Source organism: Scophthalmus maximus, chromosome 20 (genome assembly GCF_022379125.1).
Source record: "Scophthalmus maximus strain ysfricsl-2021 chromosome 20, ASM2237912v1, whole genome shotgun sequence".
Classification (NCBI taxonomy): Eukaryota; Metazoa; Chordata; class Actinopteri; order Pleuronectiformes; family Scophthalmidae; genus Scophthalmus; species Scophthalmus maximus.
In genome coordinates, this window is record NC_061534.1 from 12,796,852 (window position 1) to 12,816,017 (window position 19,166).

Here is a 19,166-nt window from a genome sequence, read left to right on the forward strand (position 1 = left end):
TTGCACGTGGCCTCTCTGCCTGTCGACTCTCATCTCCATCCTCGTTTCCTCTGAGATCCTGGCCCCTTTGAACCCTGTCTCCATCTGTCTCCATCCTCCAACGGAGGACAAAGTGACGCTACCGGAGACGAATGAAAGGCCTCAGAAAAAGCTCCGGCACAGTCAGCAGAGCAGCAGCCAAGAAGAGGCCCTGCCGATGGAGAGCGGAGGGCCAAACGTCCGGCTGGGAGAAGGACCGGGGCCGCAGCGGACCTGTGTGATTAGAGGAGATGTTCTTTTGTCCTGACACATTTACCTCTATGACAGTTTAACTGCAGGGGTATTATAGTGACGTACAGTTTTAATATTTCCTCTCTTACATAACAAAATGGCTTGCATGATTGTGCGAATGTTTTCTATCAAAAAAATTTTTTTCTGCAGTGTATCTTATTTACTCAGCAGAGGGCAGCACTTTCCAAGGAAAGACAGAACCACACTGCAGGAATATTAAATTTAATAATCCTGAGGTAAAGCACTGGCAGATTAAGGAACTGTATTTTCACTAGCTTTCTTGGCAATAGCATATATATATATATATATATATATATATATATATATATATATATATATATATACAATTGAACACGTTTTTATTACAAAACCCTTTGTGCTTATCTACCTTTCCTCTCATTCTCTATTCTGGTGTTATCTGCATCTCTTCTTTTGAGGACATCCTTCTCCATTTTCAAGCTCTGTGAAAAGAAACTCCCGAGATGTTAACTGACAAAATGAACTGAGCTCTGTCTGGGTCTGTGTCTGCACTTATATTTACATTCATGAGCATATCTTTATTGCCATCTGCCTGTCTGTGTATCTGGCCCACCGAGACAGAACGCTAATGTCTAGCCACTACAACAAATAAGAGACAGTCACACTCCCTGACATGTGTGGGAGCTTTGGTACATCGCGAGGGGGGAGGGTGCGAGACGAGGGAACGCGAAGAAGTCGAAAATGAGAACATCTCATTTTCTTGCCGGGTGATAAAATATGACTTGTTATGATGGGTTTGTTTTTTTCTTGAATATCTAATGTGGATTTTTTTTTCTGCCCTTCATTTTAACCTATAACACCCACTCATATCAAACAGTTTTCTATTTGACATTCTATTATAGAGGGAAACTTTCCTCGGCAAACTCTAATCTCCTACACCCCGTAGGTAAAAGTGGGCCATAGTGGATTTTTCTGTGGCCTTTTACTCGACGCTGATTCATCCAGCGACCTTTGAAGGACAGGATAATGTTGGGAGTGGGACGAGGGTGAGATGCGGCTGGTGTCAGTTCTCCTGTGCCACTGCTGTGTGCTCATGGCCAAGTGATTCACCTTGCAGAGTCCCCTGCAGGCATCACCTACTGCTCCCACAAGACACAGCAGGGGAGAGTGAGCCGGGCTGAGCCCTCACACAGTCACCTACGCTTACATAATTGCAAAGAGAGAAAAACAACAACAGTTAAATTGCCTGTGCCTCCGTACAAGCTGTTTGTCCACTCCTGTGTCTGTCAGTCAAGAACAGCATGTCTCATGTCAGTCTCCTATATTTCATAACTGTGGCTGAAAGTGGTTCAGGGAAGATAACGACAGCAGCAAGGAGACAAGAATGAGAGAAGTAAGCCTATTGTATATATTATATGTGTGTAATTACCTACCAGCGAGGACAAAGACTTGACGTCCTCTCCTTTTTGTTGAGTGAATTTGGGGGTGTGGGTTTCAAACCGGACCGCCTCAACCAAAGTCAACTAGCAGTCGTTTCTTCAAGCCACTGTGAGACTAGTCCTTGCACATTTATGATATTAGTTTGCTTATGTAAATGTATCTTTTTGGGGTGGCATCAGAAAATGGTTTTGGTTCCGGGGGAAATACAACGCTGTAAAAACGAGCCTATAGAAATAGACGGTTCACACGTGTGCAAGCGCAATGGTATTTAGAACTAAAGACAGAGTAACGCCGAGGCTGAAGCAAATCTTTAGCAAGCTCTGCCAAGGTGGTTATGTGTTCATTTTACAAGTATTTGGTCATAAGCCAAAGTACCTAACTAAATATATTGTTCACCTGAAGATGATGCTTGAGAAAAAATACAGCAGATCACCAAATTTACTACAAGTCATCTGGACGGGTACGTGAAACCAAATTTCATCCACCCAATATATTTCTTGAGACGTTAGAGGAAAAAAAGTCTGTACCAAGTTTCACAACAATCCATCTGGCAGTTGTATTTCAGTGGTGGACGAATCATCCCAAGAGCCGAGCCACTAACTAGGCTCAAAATCCACACGATTACAATAAGGGGGTAGGGCTTATACTCTTTTCTGGATCTTTCTGGAAGCAATGTTACTCACTTGATTTTACTTTAGAGCTGGCTTGTAGCCAATGATGCTATGCAGGTGAGTCTGTCTGAACTGATTACTGGAACGTATTGACCACTCTCCTGCGCAGGATTTGAGAAAGCTGTGGTATAAATGGCCATAGTACGTGTTGGGGTTCACACCATGTCACTATGACTGACAATATATTACAACATACAAAAGGGAGTATTTTACTGACCAATATTCCATTAAACAATACATATTTCATAGGGGGGAAATGGATATGCACCATGCAGTCAAAAACAGGGGCAACCAGCAAAAGGAGAGGTAGTAGCTCTAAGTAGAGAACAGCAAACAACACCACAAGAACACCAGGCTGCGTGTAAGCTGTCCGCCTTCTCGCCACCTCATACAATGTCTGCGCCGTTTGATACTTAAATTAGCTTCATTCGCTCTGAGACTGACAGGCAACATTGTACGTGTTCCTGTGAGAGACAGTGCGGCTGTGTGAAAAGAAACAGGCCGAACACACAGTCAGGCTGTTCCCGTGGGCAGGAGGAATGAGCGCTGTGAGAGAGGCTGATCTGATTCACTCTGTCCTATAGTTTGTAACGGCTGCTATCTGGTGCATGACGCTCCTGGCTCGTCGTGTTCGCACCAAATTTGTCCGCCAGTTCCTGTAAGACGAAAGGAGAATCCCCAGGAAACTCCATTCCCGATTGGATGTAGGAAGCATCACCAGTAGGAAGCATTGCCATGTATGTACACTCCCCGTGACACTGATTTCCATATCCATGGCTGCACAGTCGGATCTGTGTCGTAGTCTTGTAGTATGTGTAGTATGATCGTCTAAATAGAAATCCCTGACTCTGTATCAATGGGAGTAGATGTGGCATTCAGGGGGATGAATTGATGCATGGCTTTCATGATGACTTCAAAAGTCGGCATGACGATGTGGGTCTGTGAGATATTTTTAGAATTTGTAGATGTTTTATCTATGTTAAATATTACATGAGCCATCATAAATAGATTTTTTTCCAGTTACTTCTTTTATCTTTACAAGATTAAGCACGGGCTTGGTTAAGGACTACAAATAAATTATTGATGGGTGAGTTAGGGTCAGAAAAGGAAAAGGATTGTCCATCTTTTCTTTTGTCTTTTTGTTGAAAGGAGGGTTATCTGGTTGTTTTGGGATAGTAGGAGAACATATAATTATACATATGAATATATAAAATATAATAATATCAAGAATAAGAAAGTTTTTTATGCTGACCACAAATGGACATTTTCTCATATGAAGGGGAAATCAAACATAACTGTAGTGGAACCTTAATGTCACTGTTTCTTCATAGTTAGTAGAAATTGAGCATTATGTCATATTAAACTAGGCTGAGCTGTTGGGTGACATTTTGAATTTTCACAGGCAGGATATTTGTGAACACCTCCTCAACAACACAGGGATTTGAACACGTCCAGTTACATAACTTAACGTCGCCCTGTCCTTCAACAGCCGCTTGCTGTTAGTTATGTCTCATTTTCATTGCTGTGCATTCATCGTCCTAATTACACTTAATTTGCTGTGCGGAACTACGGGGGTGGGTGCATTTGCAGGAACAACTGCACAATCTAATGGATGCGAGAGCCATCCGGTAAACACTGCCTCTGTAAAGTGGTTTGACCTTTTCAGGTAAACTCAGAACGGTTTTAGTCCCAAGACAATTTCAGCAACAAGAAATAAATCTGTTAAATAAAAAATTGAATCCACATTTAAAATGGTGGTCAATTGAAACTTTCAAGGCTTTTACTGTTGGTATGGGGAACGTGGGCATATAATGTATTGCAAACCAATACAACACAACAGCAAAGCAAACAATGCATTTCCATTTTATACTACTTTATACTTCTACTCCACTATAATCTTGAAGGAAATATTGTACATTGTACTCCACCATTCACTATAAATCCACTATTGAACTTCCTGAAAAGCAATAGTCGAGTCTTTGTCAGGTTCATTTACTTGTTTTTCTCTTCTTCCTCATCCGAGCCAAGACTACAGAGAAAAGTAAAAGATTAAAGATTTTTTTGCTGCTTTCAGAACATGCTTTGTTTTTCCACTCTTTCCTATTTAAGGATACAGTCTAAAATGTTTTTGGTCTTGTGTTTTTGTACATTAAATGGTCAAGGGAAATGGTACGATCTGTTTGTTGTTTGTGTCGAGAATTGCCCAGTCATTTCTGAATTTATCTAAGTGAGGAATATAATAAAGCCCTTGGTGTGTTGGCATAATAAACTTCTGGCTTCAGCCTTCTCCATTATTTAAGAGGGTATCACATCTGTTAATTGCCCAACGATGACATCATGTCAATTGTAAGATGAATATCCATTTAAATGAAAGTATTCAAACTAAATTAATAAACCATCCCATAACCCCTCTTGGGACTCTTAGGAGGGCTCGATCCCTATATGTTGGGAACCACAGGACTAAGTGATTAAAACTAACCACACCTCAGCTACACTGATGCTGATTGAACTGTATTGATAATCTATAATATTAGTTCACTTTTTTTGTTCTCTCACATAAGTGCGATTTTGAATGCATGACCTTTTATGGAGTGTTTTTTACCCTGACTTCATGCATTTGTACTTTCTACTTAAGTAAATAATCTGAATTATTATTTCCTACCACTGCTTTGTCATTGACATGTATTAGATTGAATGGGGGTTCGTGTGTCAACCCAATGTTGATGCTACTTCACAGGAACTTGGCACACAGGCAAAATTACAGGCTACTTAAATTGAATATAATAAGAAATATGCTGTTCTCTTGCCCACAGCAAATTACATTAAAACCCATGGGCTCCATCGGTGAGCAGGTGACTGTCTGGACCTTGTCGTCCCCCCTGTATGTCTGGTGGTTCTATGTTCTCTCCTGTCTGAGTCGTGACTGTCTGCTCGGCTCGCTGCCTGTCGAGAACTCCGGAAACACAGTCTCGAGATGGAGATGGAGGCTGCAACATCCGCCTGATCATCGCCGGAGCGCCAATGGCTGTGCGCCGTGCGGGGCTGAGGACACCGGCATCCCCTATGGCGCGCGTGACGAGGTGGGCGGGGCCCGGGGAAAGCTCGTGCGCGCCGCGTGGGCGAGTCGAGCGTATAGTAGAGGAGCTGCCGCGGCGGTGGGTCATCACAGAGCCGAGCCGAGCAGACGAGCCGCAGCAAGAGTCCTCAGCACCAGCGCCACTGGACAGCGACACGTAGTCAACCGAACCGAACCGAAACTAAAAGACACCATGGTTCTCATCTGGACCCAGTTCGGCATGAAGCACAAAAATGTCAACGTCAAGTGCAAAGTGCGCGTGATGCACCGGGGGGACAGCTCAGGCTCATCGTCAGCGGTAAGGACCTTTCTCAGAAAGTTTTTTTTGTCCGCTGTCTTTTTGTCCAATTTATATTGATTACTTAAATTGATGTGTTCTTGTCATTTTAAACAAGTTAATTCCCATGCAGCATCTTTCTGTTGCCCTGGGGTGCATTCAAATTCAACAGTCGCTGACTCGCGTTCAGCCAATCGCTGCAGAGAATCTCTGTCGTTGGGGGGGGAAGTCTTTTGCCCCTCAAACGACTTCCCCCCCCCCCCCCCCCCATTCTCTCGCGTTGTGTTTTGCATCAGCCTGTGAAAATTGATGGATGTGCAGTTGCATAGCAGCAGCACAGGGCTCTGGTGGTGTTTCCCAGAGAGTGTCTGCTGAGGGACAGATTCCGCTGCATATTTATAGATGCTGCACAGCAGTTGTGGAGGTCGGTTCAGCCATCCTGTGCTGAATTCAAGGGGATGAATATTTTAATTGACATGCCTTTTAAGTTATTCGGTCTTACGCTGGCCATGCACGGTTGCCAACATGAGATTTCAACATGTGTGCAAAAAAATGTCTTACGCCTGACCTTTTCTTGTTTCTCCAGGAAAGCACCAAGTCTGAGCAGGACACGCCCTGCCTGGCCATCAAACCCACGGGCAAGGACTTCTACAAGATCCTGGGCGTCTCCCCCGAATCCAACGAGGACGAGATCAAGAAGGCCTACAGGAAGATGGCCCTCAAGTTCCACCCGGACAAGAACAGCGATGCTGATGCGGCGGACCGGTTCAAGGAGATCGCAGAGGCCTACGAGATCCTGACTGACCCCAAGAAGAGAATCATATATGACCAGTTTGGAGAAGAAGGTGAGAGACTGAGGGAGAATTGGCCCTGCTGAGATCTAGAGTTTGATAGGTTAAAGAGTGACTGCAATGTGGATAATTATTGAGGCAAAGTCTCCTGCGTTAACTATTCATGCCATCATCAGGGCTAAATACTGACATGCAGTGGAACGGCCATGACTGAAACACTCCCAACCCCGTTACGCCAGCTTAACATGTGCAGCACAGACAGTTGTGGGGCTGATAAATTATTCAGGGAGCAATTAAAGTGTTTTCCTGAAAATTCTGACATAGCTGATGTTTAGTAAAGGCAGAATGTGCATGAAAGCAGCATCAGCAAATGAAGCATTTGATCAATGCGCAGGGATTTAACGCAACTCTTTGTGTTTTCTCTTGTGTTTTTTAGGTATTAAAAATGGAATGTCAATGTCAATGGCAGGCCGCAATAATTTCCACAGTGAATGCCACGCCAACTCCTTCCATGGATCAGACCACTTTGACATCTTCTTTGGCAATGACCTCGATGGCGAGGACGACCTCTTCAACCCTTTCAGGCGGTTCACCTTCAGCCACGTGGGACAAGACGGCGGTCTGCGGCGAGGCCAGCGGCGCCTGCAGGGCGAGGCGGTGGTGCGCGACCTGCTGGTGACGCTGGAGGACGTGATGCACGGCTGCACCAAACACGTGAAGATCACCCGCAGCCGGCTGAACGCCGACGGCCGCAGCCTGCGATCGGAAGACAAGGTGCTAAATGTGGTGGTGAAGAAGGGCTGGAAAGCGGGGACCAAGATCACCTTCCCCAGGGAGGGAGACGAGACACCCAACAATACCCCCGCAGACATCACCTTCATCCTCAGGGACAAGGAGCACCCCCAGTACAAGAGAGAGGGCTCCAACATCGTCTACACCACCAAGATCACCCTCAAAGAGGTGAGTTTGCTGCATTTAATTCAGGCTTAGCAGTCCACCAGGGTTAAGAATTTGACTGCCACAGTGGTCACATGAATTATGAATTATATGGCAGGATCTATACGTTTAATATGTAATTTTCCCAACCACTTACACCTGCTCAGAGAAAGGCTTCAATCCATCCGCCGCTTCTTCCCTATGTATAACTATTGAATAATGCGTTTTCTGACATTCCGAGGAAAATCAATTTGAAAAGCATCAATAGGACCTAAGGCAGGAAATACAATCTCTGCCAAATGTAGAGGGTAAAATCTTTGTCTGAGGAAGTAGCACAGTGTTCTCTTATGGGCATCTGAGCCCCCAGCTTACAATGAACCGGCAGACCCCCGCGAACAGAACAGCAGCAGCAGCCTGCCGACGCCTCGGTTACCTCATCAGCCCCTGTAGAGAGGGAGAGAGCAAAAGCTAAATTTAGCCTCGGCAGCGACTGCCCCCACGAATCACACTTCACTCTCCCTCTCAGCCACTGTGTGTGTGCTGCTGACTCCTCTCGCTGTTCAAGGCAGGCAGAGAGGCAATTTTTTTCTTTTTGGCTCGCTCCCTCTCTGGCTCTCACTTCTACCAACCCACACACAGATTAGCAGGGGAGCAGTCACAGAGACTGGCGTTTCAAAGAGCTCCTCCGTCTTCCTGTGGCTCCACTCAGTCACTAAAGCACTTAACTCCCACACAGAGCCAGTGAATAGAGCTGCGATTTTAACATCTGTGACACCAGCGAGTTGCATAACACGGTAAATCGTTATGCTTTTAATAAGACAGACGCTCCATATTTATGGGTTGTGTAACTTGACACCGTTTTCTTGTATGTAGCCTACTTCATTCCATTCATAACGAGGCCACTCAGAAAGCATTATGAAACTTGTTCTAAATTGAACAGGTCTAGAGGACTAACTTTTTATTCCTTTTTTTGTGTCCAGGCTCTCTGTGGCTGCACAGTTAACGTTCCCACACTGGACAATCGGATGATGCCTCTGCCATGCAGTGATGTCATCAAACCCGGCGCCGTCCGGCGGCTGAGGGGCGAAGGCCTGCCCCTGCCCAAGAGCCCGTCCAATCGAGGCGACTTGGTGGTGAAGTTCCAGGTGCTCTTCCCTGACCGGATCCCACCGCAGTCGCGCGAGATCATCAAGCACAGCTTGGCCAATTGCTAGCCTGCTTTTACTTATATCACATGGGTTGACACAGCTTCAGCGTGTGTGTGTGTGTGTACATTGCTTTCGATTCACAAACAAAGCCTTGCCCTGGGTGCTAGTTATCACAACCAACCGCAACCTCTTATGGTGTTTGGAAATGGCAAGCAGCGCTGAAAGTGAGTTGTTAGTTCAGAAAAGACTCTGTGAGGAGATGACTCTCTGCAGGTATTAGGCATGATGCACAACAGCTATGACGCCGTATGAGCAGTGAGCTCAGAGCGGATGAACGGGGTCTCCTGATCTCAATAGCCTTTCTCTTGAATGAAAAGCTTATCTCTACTGTTATACTTGCCTAGCCATCGCAGGATATCAGTGTGCTATTCAAGTCTGTATAGACTTCCTTAATGGTAGAAACATGTGAAGAGAAACAACAACTTTACTGTAGTTATATGGTGTTCATATGACTGATCTTTTGCATTGATTTCTAACAATAGCAACATGTACTTGTGTACAAAGATCTACTTTGTGTACAAAATGCAAAAAAATATATATTGTCTCTAAGAGAGATTCATCTGTCAAATGTTCTATTGAATTATTCAAAATGTTTGTCTTTATTCTGCAAAGGAGGCCAGCCGTTGATGTATTGTTAGGCTACCTGAAAACATGAAAAAAAATTAATAAAGATGACAATTTTACTTCTGTTTTCCGCTGTTCTTTTGTGATAAAGCATACAAGTTTTTTTGCAAGCCAGTATATTTGCCCACAATCCACAATCAACCTATTAGACCTTGGCTCTCCCTGGCCATCGCTGCGGAGTTTTTAGACGCAGTGATGCAGGAGTCCGGGCCCCTGCCGCCACCTAGCGGCCTTTGGCTGCAACGACGACGTCAAACACCTCGCAAGTAATCAGCAGAGGCGCCGCAATAAACTCCCGTTTTTTTCTCTACTCCCGTTGCATGTGACGTGCATAATTCAGTGTAAACAAACTTAATGACAACGAATGCCACTCGACAAAACAATGAAGAGGAGTTACCTTTCTGGAAGCGAAAAAAGAAAGAGGAGAAAAGAGGAAGAGGAGAAAAAACCCAAGACAGTGGTAAATTGAACAGATAATAATGATTAAATATAATACTACATAACTAAATGCTGCTAGTCTAGGCCTACTTGAATATCGTAACTTCCACTAGCATCACATTATTTCTTTTGTTTACCTGGACGTTTGGTGGGTGCATTTAATTGTATTTTTCATGTCTGTGCAGGTAGGCCTGTGGTTTTATGAAACTGAAATCTTAATTTACGCTGTAAATGTAAAAACCTTAGTAGCCATAGTGCAGGCTCCGGGCACACAAGTTCAATCGTCTGTATTGCAACTATATGTTAAATGACATTGTCCCTGAAATGTAAAATATTAAACAATGAATAGGTTTTTGTTTTTTTTTATTAATTTTGTTTTGTCAGATTACTTATAACATAGTGGTGATGAACGCTGTGGTAATCAGACGCACCTGTTGACGTGTGGCCGATGTGGCCGCCGCCTGAGGGCGTCGTCTCAGATCGAGTCCTCTGCCCTGATAATGTCGACAACGTGTCGGGTCCATGATGGCGAAGACGCGGGGGACAGACGACGAGGAAAGTCCCATGCGGACACGAGTGCACTCGCGAGGCTGGCACGTCGTCCCCAGACGTGACATCATGACTTTCAGAAACTCAAAAGTAGTGCACATTGATTGACACGTCGAACCACGTGCGCGGCCGGAGGCGGCCACAGATCGCAGCTCAAGTTCTCCCCCGGTTGTCCCCTCCCCATGTCCCCTGGAATGAAATGTCGCACACGGGTCCGACCACAGCACCCACTCTGACGGAAGGCTACCCCGTGACGAACCTGACTCTGGTGGTCCTTCTGCTCATACCCTGCGTGGTCGTGCTGCTGCTGCTCAACTGCCTCTTCCTGGGGTACAAGCTGGTGGTCCTGTCCAGGGGCGGCGGGCGGACGCGAGGGGGCGCGGAGGAGCTGCTGCTGCGGTCCACCTTGCCGAGAGTCGGCAGGGTGTCCGACGTGGCCTTTGCCCCGCTGCACGGCGGGAGGAGAGCCTACGTGTCCGTGTCGGAGCCCGTCCTGCCGCATCCCGTCACCTCCTCCAGGGCCTCGTCCAGGGAGAGGGCCGGGCTGGGCCACAGGACCCGGCTCCTGAGGCCGGACGGCGCCACCGGCTCGGGCTCCCTGAGGGCGCCGAGCACGATCCGGGCCACGTCCCCCGAGGCGGCTTTCAGCCCGAGACCCGACCCGCCCTCCGGCTCGCGGCCGCACGGCGTCGGTGGAGCCCGCTGGTGCAGGAGCGCACCGCTTTTACCGCAGTCCAGCGATTCGGAGGCGGAAACCCGAGTGAACCTTGTTCCGCCGAACTCTCCCACGGTGAGTGACCGGTCCCTGGACAGAGTCCGGAGAGGAAGGGGTTCTCTGACACCGGCAGGTTTGGACCTCAGTAACGGCCTGTACAGCATGGCAGGAATGATCTGATGATGAGCTGCAGGGCCCCTGTTAACCTCTTGTTGTAATTTGATTAAATGCAAATTCATAAATATACCCCATGCAAGCAAAAGCTCGGGTAAAAAAAAATGTAAGATGTCAGATTTTGACTGTAGTGTTGCAGGGGCCAAGTGGCAACCTATTGCACTACAGGGAAGTTGGGTTTTTGAGGGGCCCCTTGAGGATGGAGAGCTGGGCCCCTGCAGGACAAGCGCATTGTCAGATATTTGATCGCCATCAGTCAATTTCTAGTAATTACGATCCAATATCTCAGCTATCGGCTTTCTCTACAGCTCTCTGTCTCTCTCTTCTTGGGTGCAGAAGCTCCCCTCACTGTAACTGTCCTGCAAATTTTTCTTAAACTATTACAGATTCTTGCTTTATTCCAAATAAGTGGAAAAAGTAAAACTCACTTCCTATATAGCAAATATATACACACATATACAGCAAATAGCTAAATCAGCAGGGTGAAAATGCAGTGGTCTGATTTCATAACAGACAACACAAACAAATGTCCACTGAGATCCAGCCTCCAGTATAAAACATAGTCAACGTTATTCTTAATGTGAGGTCTATGTTTTTTTTCCTATGCTCGCAGCAGCAGACAGAACGCGTGGGTTATATGTATCGGAGCAGTACTTACGGGATGCTGACAGATGTGAACCCAGCTGCTGCGGCGCGCGTGTTTGACAAAGTTGAAATGGAGTGCGAGTACAGCAACCTGCCTTCAGAGACGTCTTGCCCCAACACATCCGCAGTGGGTCCTGGACTCGACAGCGACTTTGGTGCAAGTGCAGGTACGGTACGCCTCAGTCTCCGGCATCTGCACTGTAATCAACTTGACTTTCATTAGTATCTAACGCTGCATCAAAGAAAGTAGACCAGGGGAACAAGATGATTACATCTGCACTGTTTGTGTAGAAGGTTTAGACTCACCGAGAAGAAACTATAGTATTAAGCTTTCTGAGGAATGTTTATAGCCATTACTACCATAACATAACACCCTAGATGATTACATTTTGGATCTGATCTGTCAAAGATCAAGGTCAACAAAACTATAGTACAAAAAATACATTTCCCAAGATATTTCTGCAAATTATAAGGCTACAGAGACAATATGAAGCTCACATTGATCAAATGCTGAGTGGCATTGAAGAAGTCACGTACAAGATAGAAATTGACGTCATGCAAATTTCAAAAAAGCCTTTTCTGAAGTCCTCTGCATCATATAGTACAACACACACGACCTAAACTTGACATAGGCCTATATATTAGTAATGATTGGAGCATTTGTATGCATCGCTCCTCCAATGCTTTTCGTTTTGTTTGCTGTGACTGCTTTATCTAGTTAGTTCTGAAACATGATGTGTTTTCAGGTGTCTCCCTGAGGATTTTGTCAGCAGACAGTGACGGTCTGTCCAACGGTGTGCTGGCCTCGGCTCTGGAGTGGGATTATTACGACCCCTGCTACGTCAGACAGAATAATGTACCTAGGCATAAACACCCCAGGCCAGCGATTCACACCAAACAGTACTGGGTTTGATACATGTAGCAGTTTTAATGTTTTATTTAATTTTATTTCAATAATTTATGTGACTAATTTATTTGACATAATTTTTTTGTAAGACACAGATTTAATGTAATTTGACTGTTTCCACTAATCACTATGATTATACACCTGTTTGAATGGTATTTATTGATGAGCGCACTCTGCCACTGAAGTTGATCAATTGAGAAATATTTCCTATGCACTTTCACTTACATCACTTTGAAAAGTTCACTCCACCTTTGTCACTATTGTTAAACAATAACTGTTCCGCTACTTCTGGATTTCATTAACACTCACATGATTTATAAACACTTATTGTTTGACATTTTTTGATTCACTCTGACCAATAAAAACACTTTTTGGATTTAACGTAGGGGCCTATTATTTCTTTTGTACCCATTTAATTATTATACATAGACAATGTGGACAGAATTTACACTAAATATCAATATATCAGTGCATCATTTTAAGGACTGCAAATAAGACAATAGTTCTCAATTTATAACTAGATATTCTATGAAACATTTTTCATGTGAATTTTTTACAATGTTATACATCACCAGAGGGAGGCGCTGTAGTTTGGACAGTTTTACGCTGGGCTGTAAGAAGTTTGCAGCTTTGGACAATGAAAATGAAGAGTTAGAGCTAGTTTGTGTAGTCAGACATTGGTCATGTGAAACTGTATATGGAAAGCTTAACAAATTGGTTTTTGAAAGACGTGGGACATTGTGTTGGTATTTGAGTTGCAAGACAAACTAAAACCGCATCACATCTACTTCTCACAACAAATGATAGGCAGGATTTTGAGATATATAGTTTAGAGTTGTGGCTGTGCACTATATTAGCACTGGCTTCAGTGTTTTATGATCAGTAGTAAAAAAAAGTTGAGAAAATGTATGACAACACAGTAAATACAAACAGAAAGTGACCCAACAGTTCCCCATCACCAACACAAGCTATACAGTCAATTAGTTGGAATATTTTATTTTCTCTTAAGAGATATCTGTACATTAAAGATCAAGTGCCACTTGAATTTTTATCATAGTTTAAGCTCATAGAAACCATAACCGACACTGCACTATGGAAACATGAAAACAACTAGACCAAAAATAGTCACTTTACTCAAAGCTGGAGAGGAAATTCAACACAATCTGCTTGAGCTTGGCATCCGACGCTTCAGAGATATGGCCATCAGTCCTGCAACGAAGAAGAGATTGGTTACGACACATGCATTCATGATTTACAGTGCAAGAATCACATACTGCCTCAAAGCTCTTTAACTTACCTAATAGCTGACAGCAGGTCTTGGTGCTGGCTCAGTACGTGCTGCAGGAACGCCTTCTCGAACTTGGTGATCTTGCTAGGCTCCATTTTGTCCAGGTGTCCCCTCACACCAGCATAAATGACAGTTACCTGTTCTTCAATAGCCATGGGACCTGAAAGACAGAAGGTGAACAGGCAAAGTAGTTAAGGCAACTCTAGGATGGCTACACTCTTTAAAAAGACATGTTCAAATTCTCCATTTTCAGCACCAAAATAGAAAACACTCACAGTACTGCCCCTGTTTCAGGAGCTCGGTCAGACGAACACCACGGTTCAGCAGCTGCTGAGTGGCAGCGTCCAAGTCGGAACCAAACTGAGCGAAGGCAGCCACCTCACGGTACTGGGCCAGCTCCAGCTTCATGGTGCCAGCCACCTGATGATGGACAGAAATCAATAAGTCAGAATCAAAAAAAATGAATTGTGATGTCAACTGGGAGATGGGTGATTACAGGCCAAGTCCAACCTGCTTCATGGCCTTGGTCTGGGCTGCAGAGCCGACACGTGACACGGACAGACCCACATTGATGGCTGGACGAATACCCTTGTAGAACAGCTCAGTCTCCAAGAAGATCTAGGTGAGAAAACAGCATTTAGATAACCAGGTCCAGGATTTCATTTTGTGATGAAGTGTGACGACATGTCACACACTCACCTGTCCGTCTGTGATGGAGATGACGTTAGTTGGAATGTAGGCCGACACGTCGCCAGCCTGTGTCTCGATAACGGGGAGGGCTGTGAGGGAGCCGCCGCCAAAGTTGTCGTTCATCTTAGCAGCTCTCTCCAGCAGACGGGAATGCAAGTAGAAGACATCTCCTGGATAAGCCTCACGACCAGGGGGACGACGGAGCAGCAAGGACATCTGACGGTAGGCGACAGCCTGAAGAGAGAGAACGCAAACGTAGGATTTAACTCTCCGAAAATTATTTACAGGAGCTGTTAATGTGCAATGCATTCACTCCCAACAATCACCTGCTTGGACAGATCGTCATAGATGATCAGCGCGTGCTTGCCGTTGTCTCTGAAGTACTCTCCCATGGAGCAGCCGGAGTAGGGGGCCAGGTACTGCAGAGGAGCGGCGTCGGAGGCGGTGGCAGACACCACGATGGTGTACTTCATGGCATCGGCATCGGTGAGCCTCTTCACCAGCTGGGCCACGGTGGATCTCTTCTGGCCGATGGCAACGTAGATGCAATACAGCTTCTTCTTCTCATCGGTGCCTTCGTTGAAGCGTTTCTGGTTGATGATTGTGTCGATGGCAATTGCGGTTTTGCTGGAACACAAATTTAAGGACTAAGCACTGTGGACACCCCCACGAACAAGATCCAGGTTGTACATGTGTGATTTTCAGTCTTGTGCTTTGGGGCCCAACATTCTCAGATTAAATTCTTTAATAGCGACCAAAGCCTTTATTTACCTTGGTGGCAGAAAGACCAAGGCATTTATTTGGGACAGGCTTATATATAAGAGGCAGGTTTGATTCTTATTTCCCCTGTTGCACAGTTGATACAAACTCAAAACTCCCTATATATTTTTTCCTCTGAGCCTTTATCAGAAACCAGCCTTTATTAGTTCTAGCTGACCAAGGCCCCATCCATTATTTAAATTACAGTTTGATATGACTGTGATTAAACTATAAATATGAAAGGAAAAAATATAATTCATATCTAACTTGTTTATTCATGTGTCCATATTCAAATGTAAAAAAAAAAAAAGACTAGAACGATGAAGACGTGGCATACTACATTTATCATGACGTTCGAATTAGATTTTGTCCATCCTTTATTGGAATTAGCCCTTCCACAGCTGTAACATGATTTCAATGGCAACAGAAAAAACCTCAATGTGATCAACTCTTCACTTTGAGCAGGATCCTCTTACCCGGTCTGCCTGTCTCCAATGATGAGCTCACGCTGTCCACGACCAATGGGGACCAAACTGTCCACGGCTTTGATGCCCGTCTGCATGGGCTCCCTCACAGAGATACGGGGGATGATGCCAGGGGCCTTCAGACCCACGCGTCTGCGGATGCTGGAGCCAAGGGGGCCCTGTGAGGAAAAAAAGAGAATGGAAAAAAATTGATTGCAAATCAACTAATTTCACATATGTGGCAATTAAACTGACCTGAGGCATGGTGCCTTGGGTAGTTGCTACCTCATGCTAAAATAATAACCCGAGAATAATTTATGAGTGTGTGAAACATTGGAAGACAAACTGGCCCAAAAATGAATTCTGACCGTACCTTTCCGTCGATGGCATTTCCCAGAGCATCGACAACGCGGCCCAGGAGCTCTACGCCAACGGGAACATCTACAATGGCCCCCGTTCTCTTGACAATGTCGCCCTCCTTGATCAGCTTGTCGTTACCGAACACCACGACACCAACGTTGTCGGGCTCCAAGTTCAGAGACATACCCTGGAGCAGAGAAGAAACAACGTTCAACATCATGCTTACGTTTGTTTCCAATGATAAATTATTGATAACCTGATAATGGTATTTTATAGTCCATATGTATTGAGTAGGATAAATTAGCAACAGTCTTTAGTAAAGTACATTTATAATAATAATAAATTTCATTTATAGAGCACTTTTCATTGCTAGAAGCAATCTCAAAGTGCTATTTAAACATGAAGCAGTGGCTATGTACTATCTCACAGGCATATTGCAGCAGTTTCTGAGAAAGTACAGAGCATTGTCATTTGCCAAATTTTACCTTTAACCAAAAAATGATTTATATTAAGCAGGTTTTTGCAAATATAGTCGGAGGCATTTGACTCCAATCTTTTCACATATCTCAGATACAGCAGCAGCCCATTCTGCACAGAGGTCAGTATCTAAATATTACATCATCGGTTGTACCTTCAGACCAGAGGAGAACTCCACCATCTCCTCAGCCTGCACGTTCCTCAGACCGTACACTCTGGCAATACCATCACCGATGGAGAGCACGCGGCCAGTCTCTTCCAAATCAGCACTGGTGTCAGCTCCCAAGATCTTCTCCTCCAGAATGGATGAAACCTCGGCCGTGCCTGTAATGCAGGTTCAAGTGTTAACCCGGCAAACTCCAAATGACTAAAAATCTTTTAACTGACAGGAGATGAGTGGTAACCTAGATATTTGGAAACCTTGTAGGGTAATAATGTTTCCAAATAATTAAGTTTCTTTAGCAGTGGGCCAATAAACGTTTCCTGAAATACTGACCTGTTTTCTGAAGCCATGGTCGATTGGTATGCAGATTCTTGGCTGCCACACATGCTGCAGCGACGTTCTTGGATACCTTCATGACAAAGGAAAGTAGTGAGGGAAGATTTTGTTCAAATCTGAATCCAGCATTAACAGACAGTTTATTAGGCACACCCAGGCGTCAATCGATCAATCAATTAAAATGTATTTAAAGTGTGAAATCACCATTAGACATGGTCTCAATGCACTTTACTAGGAACACATAAAACAACAGACAGCAATAATACAATTGAATAACATTAAAACAGTTATTATAAAACAGTTTTAAGTTTTAAAAAAAAGGTTTTATTTGCTAAGGCCGGCAAAAAATTTCAGTATAGGTGGGTTTTCATATTCATTTTCAGTATAGGCAAGTAATGAAGTCAGAAATAACACCCCTGAAATAGATCTCATCCATAGGGTTGACTAATAAACGCTGGATACCATCTTCAGATCTTTTAATTGTTTACTAAGTTACAACCATTTTCCTTTTGTACAGAGATGGTGTAAAATACCATATCTTCATTTAATATCAATTTATTTACACCTTCAATGGACTGGTAAGCACATATTGAATAGCTATAAACCGTTCCAGATTACAATTTATTGTAAATTGTTGTTGGAAAGTCAAATCTATCTCACGTCCCAAGGTCTACAAAATGACAAACTACTATATATATATATATATATACACACATATATACATATATACACATATATACATATATAATTGCCAGAGCTTAACCTGGTGAATGCCTTTGCAGTGGGAACTGACAGCTGGACTGGGACCAACCTGACCTTCATTGCTGCTCTTCAGCCTCGTCATTAACATTGACAATGTTGAAAACGTTCAACACAAGGACCACAGATTATTTCACCGTCTAGTCACCATTAATATCTGTACAGTACTGTCTCGAAGGAGGGTTGTTGCTGTCTGTCGAGAACAAACGTGTGGACAGTGGGGAACGAGTCGAGTGAAGGGCCCGGTGTCCTCCGGTGCAAAGACGTCTGACTCGCAGCACAACACCGCCATTTCCGCGTGGACAAACACGACATTTCATGAGCGACATCGACACGAACTGAAACAGAGAGGAGTTAGGAATGCTTACAAATCCAGCCCGTCGAGGCAAGGTGCGGGCAAGGGCCGCTGCGACGCGAACTGACAGCATGTCGGTGTCCTGCGGTGTCTGTTCAGCTCCCGGAGCGGAGAGAGAAGGATGGCGGACACGGAAGCAGGTTTGTAGAAAGGTCACGGTGACCCGGTAGCACTTCAAAATAAAACTTTTTTAGTTTTTTTTTTCCTTTTCTTTTGTAATCTTAGACACCTTTCTCCAAAACACTTTGTGGAATATTTGTTCCTGTATTTGATAGCAAACTGATAAATATAATTATAATTTCAAATAGAAACTATTTATTTATTATTTTTGATTAACCACCAAGGCATTTGATTTTATTCTGTGATGTATGCAGTCACCTGCCAAAGATCTTCTTCTGGATCTTGATCTCTTATGGGGGTATATTTAAAAATAATTCTGAATAAATGGATGTCTGACCACTCACCCGATGCCAAATTAAAACTGCTACCTACTGAATACGCTTGAACTTAATCATGCAAGTGTACTAATAATAAGAGACAATTTCTACAAATATTTTCCCTTTAACATTGTTTTATCCCAAATTGCCAATGGCCCGTCTAAATCTAAAAAAAATTACCACAGCAATCCAATGACCATCCATTTAATTTTGAACGTTCCTACAGCTAGAGATGTTCGCCTAAACTTAAAATAAAATACAATCCTAATGTCCCTATTTGTCCTGGTCCTGCGGTATTTTCTCACCCTGTAGTACTCAAATGTCACCGCGTGGGGCGCTCGACCCAGACAACAGACCGGAAATGGCGCATGTATCTTT

The 19,166-nt window shown here is 44.3% G+C and overlaps 3 protein-coding genes across 4 annotated transcripts; 2 read left to right on the forward strand and 1 right to left on the reverse strand.

Annotated features, from left to right (window-relative positions):
- The first annotated feature begins 5,495 nt into the window (after nt 1–5,495).
- On the forward strand, nt 5,496–9,331 carry zgc:122979 (uncharacterized protein LOC641576 homolog). Its single transcript, XM_035608902.2, has 4 exons — nt 5,496–5,734; nt 6,300–6,558; nt 6,941–7,464; nt 8,421–9,331. Exons 1-4 carry the CDS (start codon nt 5,630–5,632, stop codon nt 8,652–8,654), a joined length of 1,122 nt encoding a protein of 373 aa, XP_035464795.2. The 5' UTR covers nt 5,496–5,629; the 3' UTR covers nt 8,655–9,331.
- A 918-nt stretch (nt 9,332–10,249) lies between these two features.
- On the forward strand, nt 10,250–13,081 carry hwa (huluwa). 2 transcript variants are annotated; one of them, XM_035608904.2, is made up of 3 exons: nt 10,250–11,049; nt 11,765–11,960; nt 12,540–13,081. In XM_035608904.2, exons 1-3 carry the CDS (start codon nt 10,459–10,461, stop codon nt 12,704–12,706), a joined length of 954 nt encoding a protein of 317 aa, XP_035464797.1. In that variant the 5' UTR covers nt 10,250–10,458; the 3' UTR covers nt 12,707–13,081. The 2 variants fall into 2 exon arrangements, with proteins under 2 accessions (XP_035464797.1, XP_035464796.1); XM_035608903.2 differs by having other exon boundaries at nt 10,251–11,049; nt 11,762–11,960.
- Nucleotides 13,082–13,680: 599 nt separating this feature from the next.
- On the reverse strand, nt 13,681–18,516 carry atp5fa1 (ATP synthase F1 subunit alpha). Its single transcript, XM_035608897.2, has 11 exons — nt 18,365–18,516; nt 17,235–17,310; nt 16,893–17,062; nt 16,275–16,448; nt 15,914–16,080; nt 15,005–15,305; nt 14,688–14,912; nt 14,499–14,606; nt 14,264–14,408; nt 13,998–14,148; nt 13,681–13,909 (listed from the first exon to the last, which is right to left on the reverse strand). Exons 1-11 carry the CDS (start codon nt 18,422–18,424, stop codon nt 13,831–13,833), a joined length of 1,656 nt encoding a protein of 551 aa, XP_035464790.1. The 5' UTR covers nt 18,425–18,516; the 3' UTR covers nt 13,681–13,830.
- Between the last annotated feature and the right edge of the window lie 650 nt (nt 18,517–19,166).

Bases quoted from the DNA above. Each gene is read 5' to 3' on its own strand.
- zgc:122979 (XM_035608902.2), top strand. From the start codon at position 5,630: ATGGTTCTCATCTGGACCCAGTTCGGCATGAAGCACAAAAATGTCAAC. The intron at 5,735-6,299 runs GTAAGGACCTTT...TTGTTTCTCCAG, and splicing joins GCTCAGGCTCATCGTCAGCG to GAAAGCACCAAGTCTGAGCA. The intron at 6,559-6,940 runs GTGAGAGACTGA...TGTGTTTTTTAG, and splicing joins TGACCAGTTTGGAGAAGAAG to GTATTAAAAATGGAATGTCA.
- hwa (XM_035608903.2), top strand. From the start codon at position 10,459: ATGTCGCACACGGGTCCGACCACAGCACCCACTCTGACGGAAGGCTAC. The intron at 11,050-11,761 runs GTGAGTGACCGG...CTATGCTCGCAG, and splicing joins TTCCGCCGAACTCTCCCACG to CAGCAGACAGAACGCGTGGG. The intron at 11,961-12,539 runs GTACGGTACGCC...ATGTGTTTTCAG, and splicing joins CGACTTTGGTGCAAGTGCAG to GTGTCTCCCTGAGGATTTTG.
- atp5fa1 (XM_035608897.2), bottom strand. From the start codon at position 18,424: ATGCTGTCAGTTCGCGTCGCAGCGGCCCTTGCCCGCACCTTGCCTCGA. The intron at 16,449-16,892 runs GTACAACCGATG...TCTCTGCTCCAG, and splicing joins AGTTCTCCTCTGGTCTGAAG to GGTATGTCTCTGAACTTGGA. The intron at 14,607-14,687 runs GTGAGTGTGTGA...TTTCTCACCTAG, and splicing joins TCTCCATCACAGACGGACAG to ATCTTCTTGGAGACTGAGCT.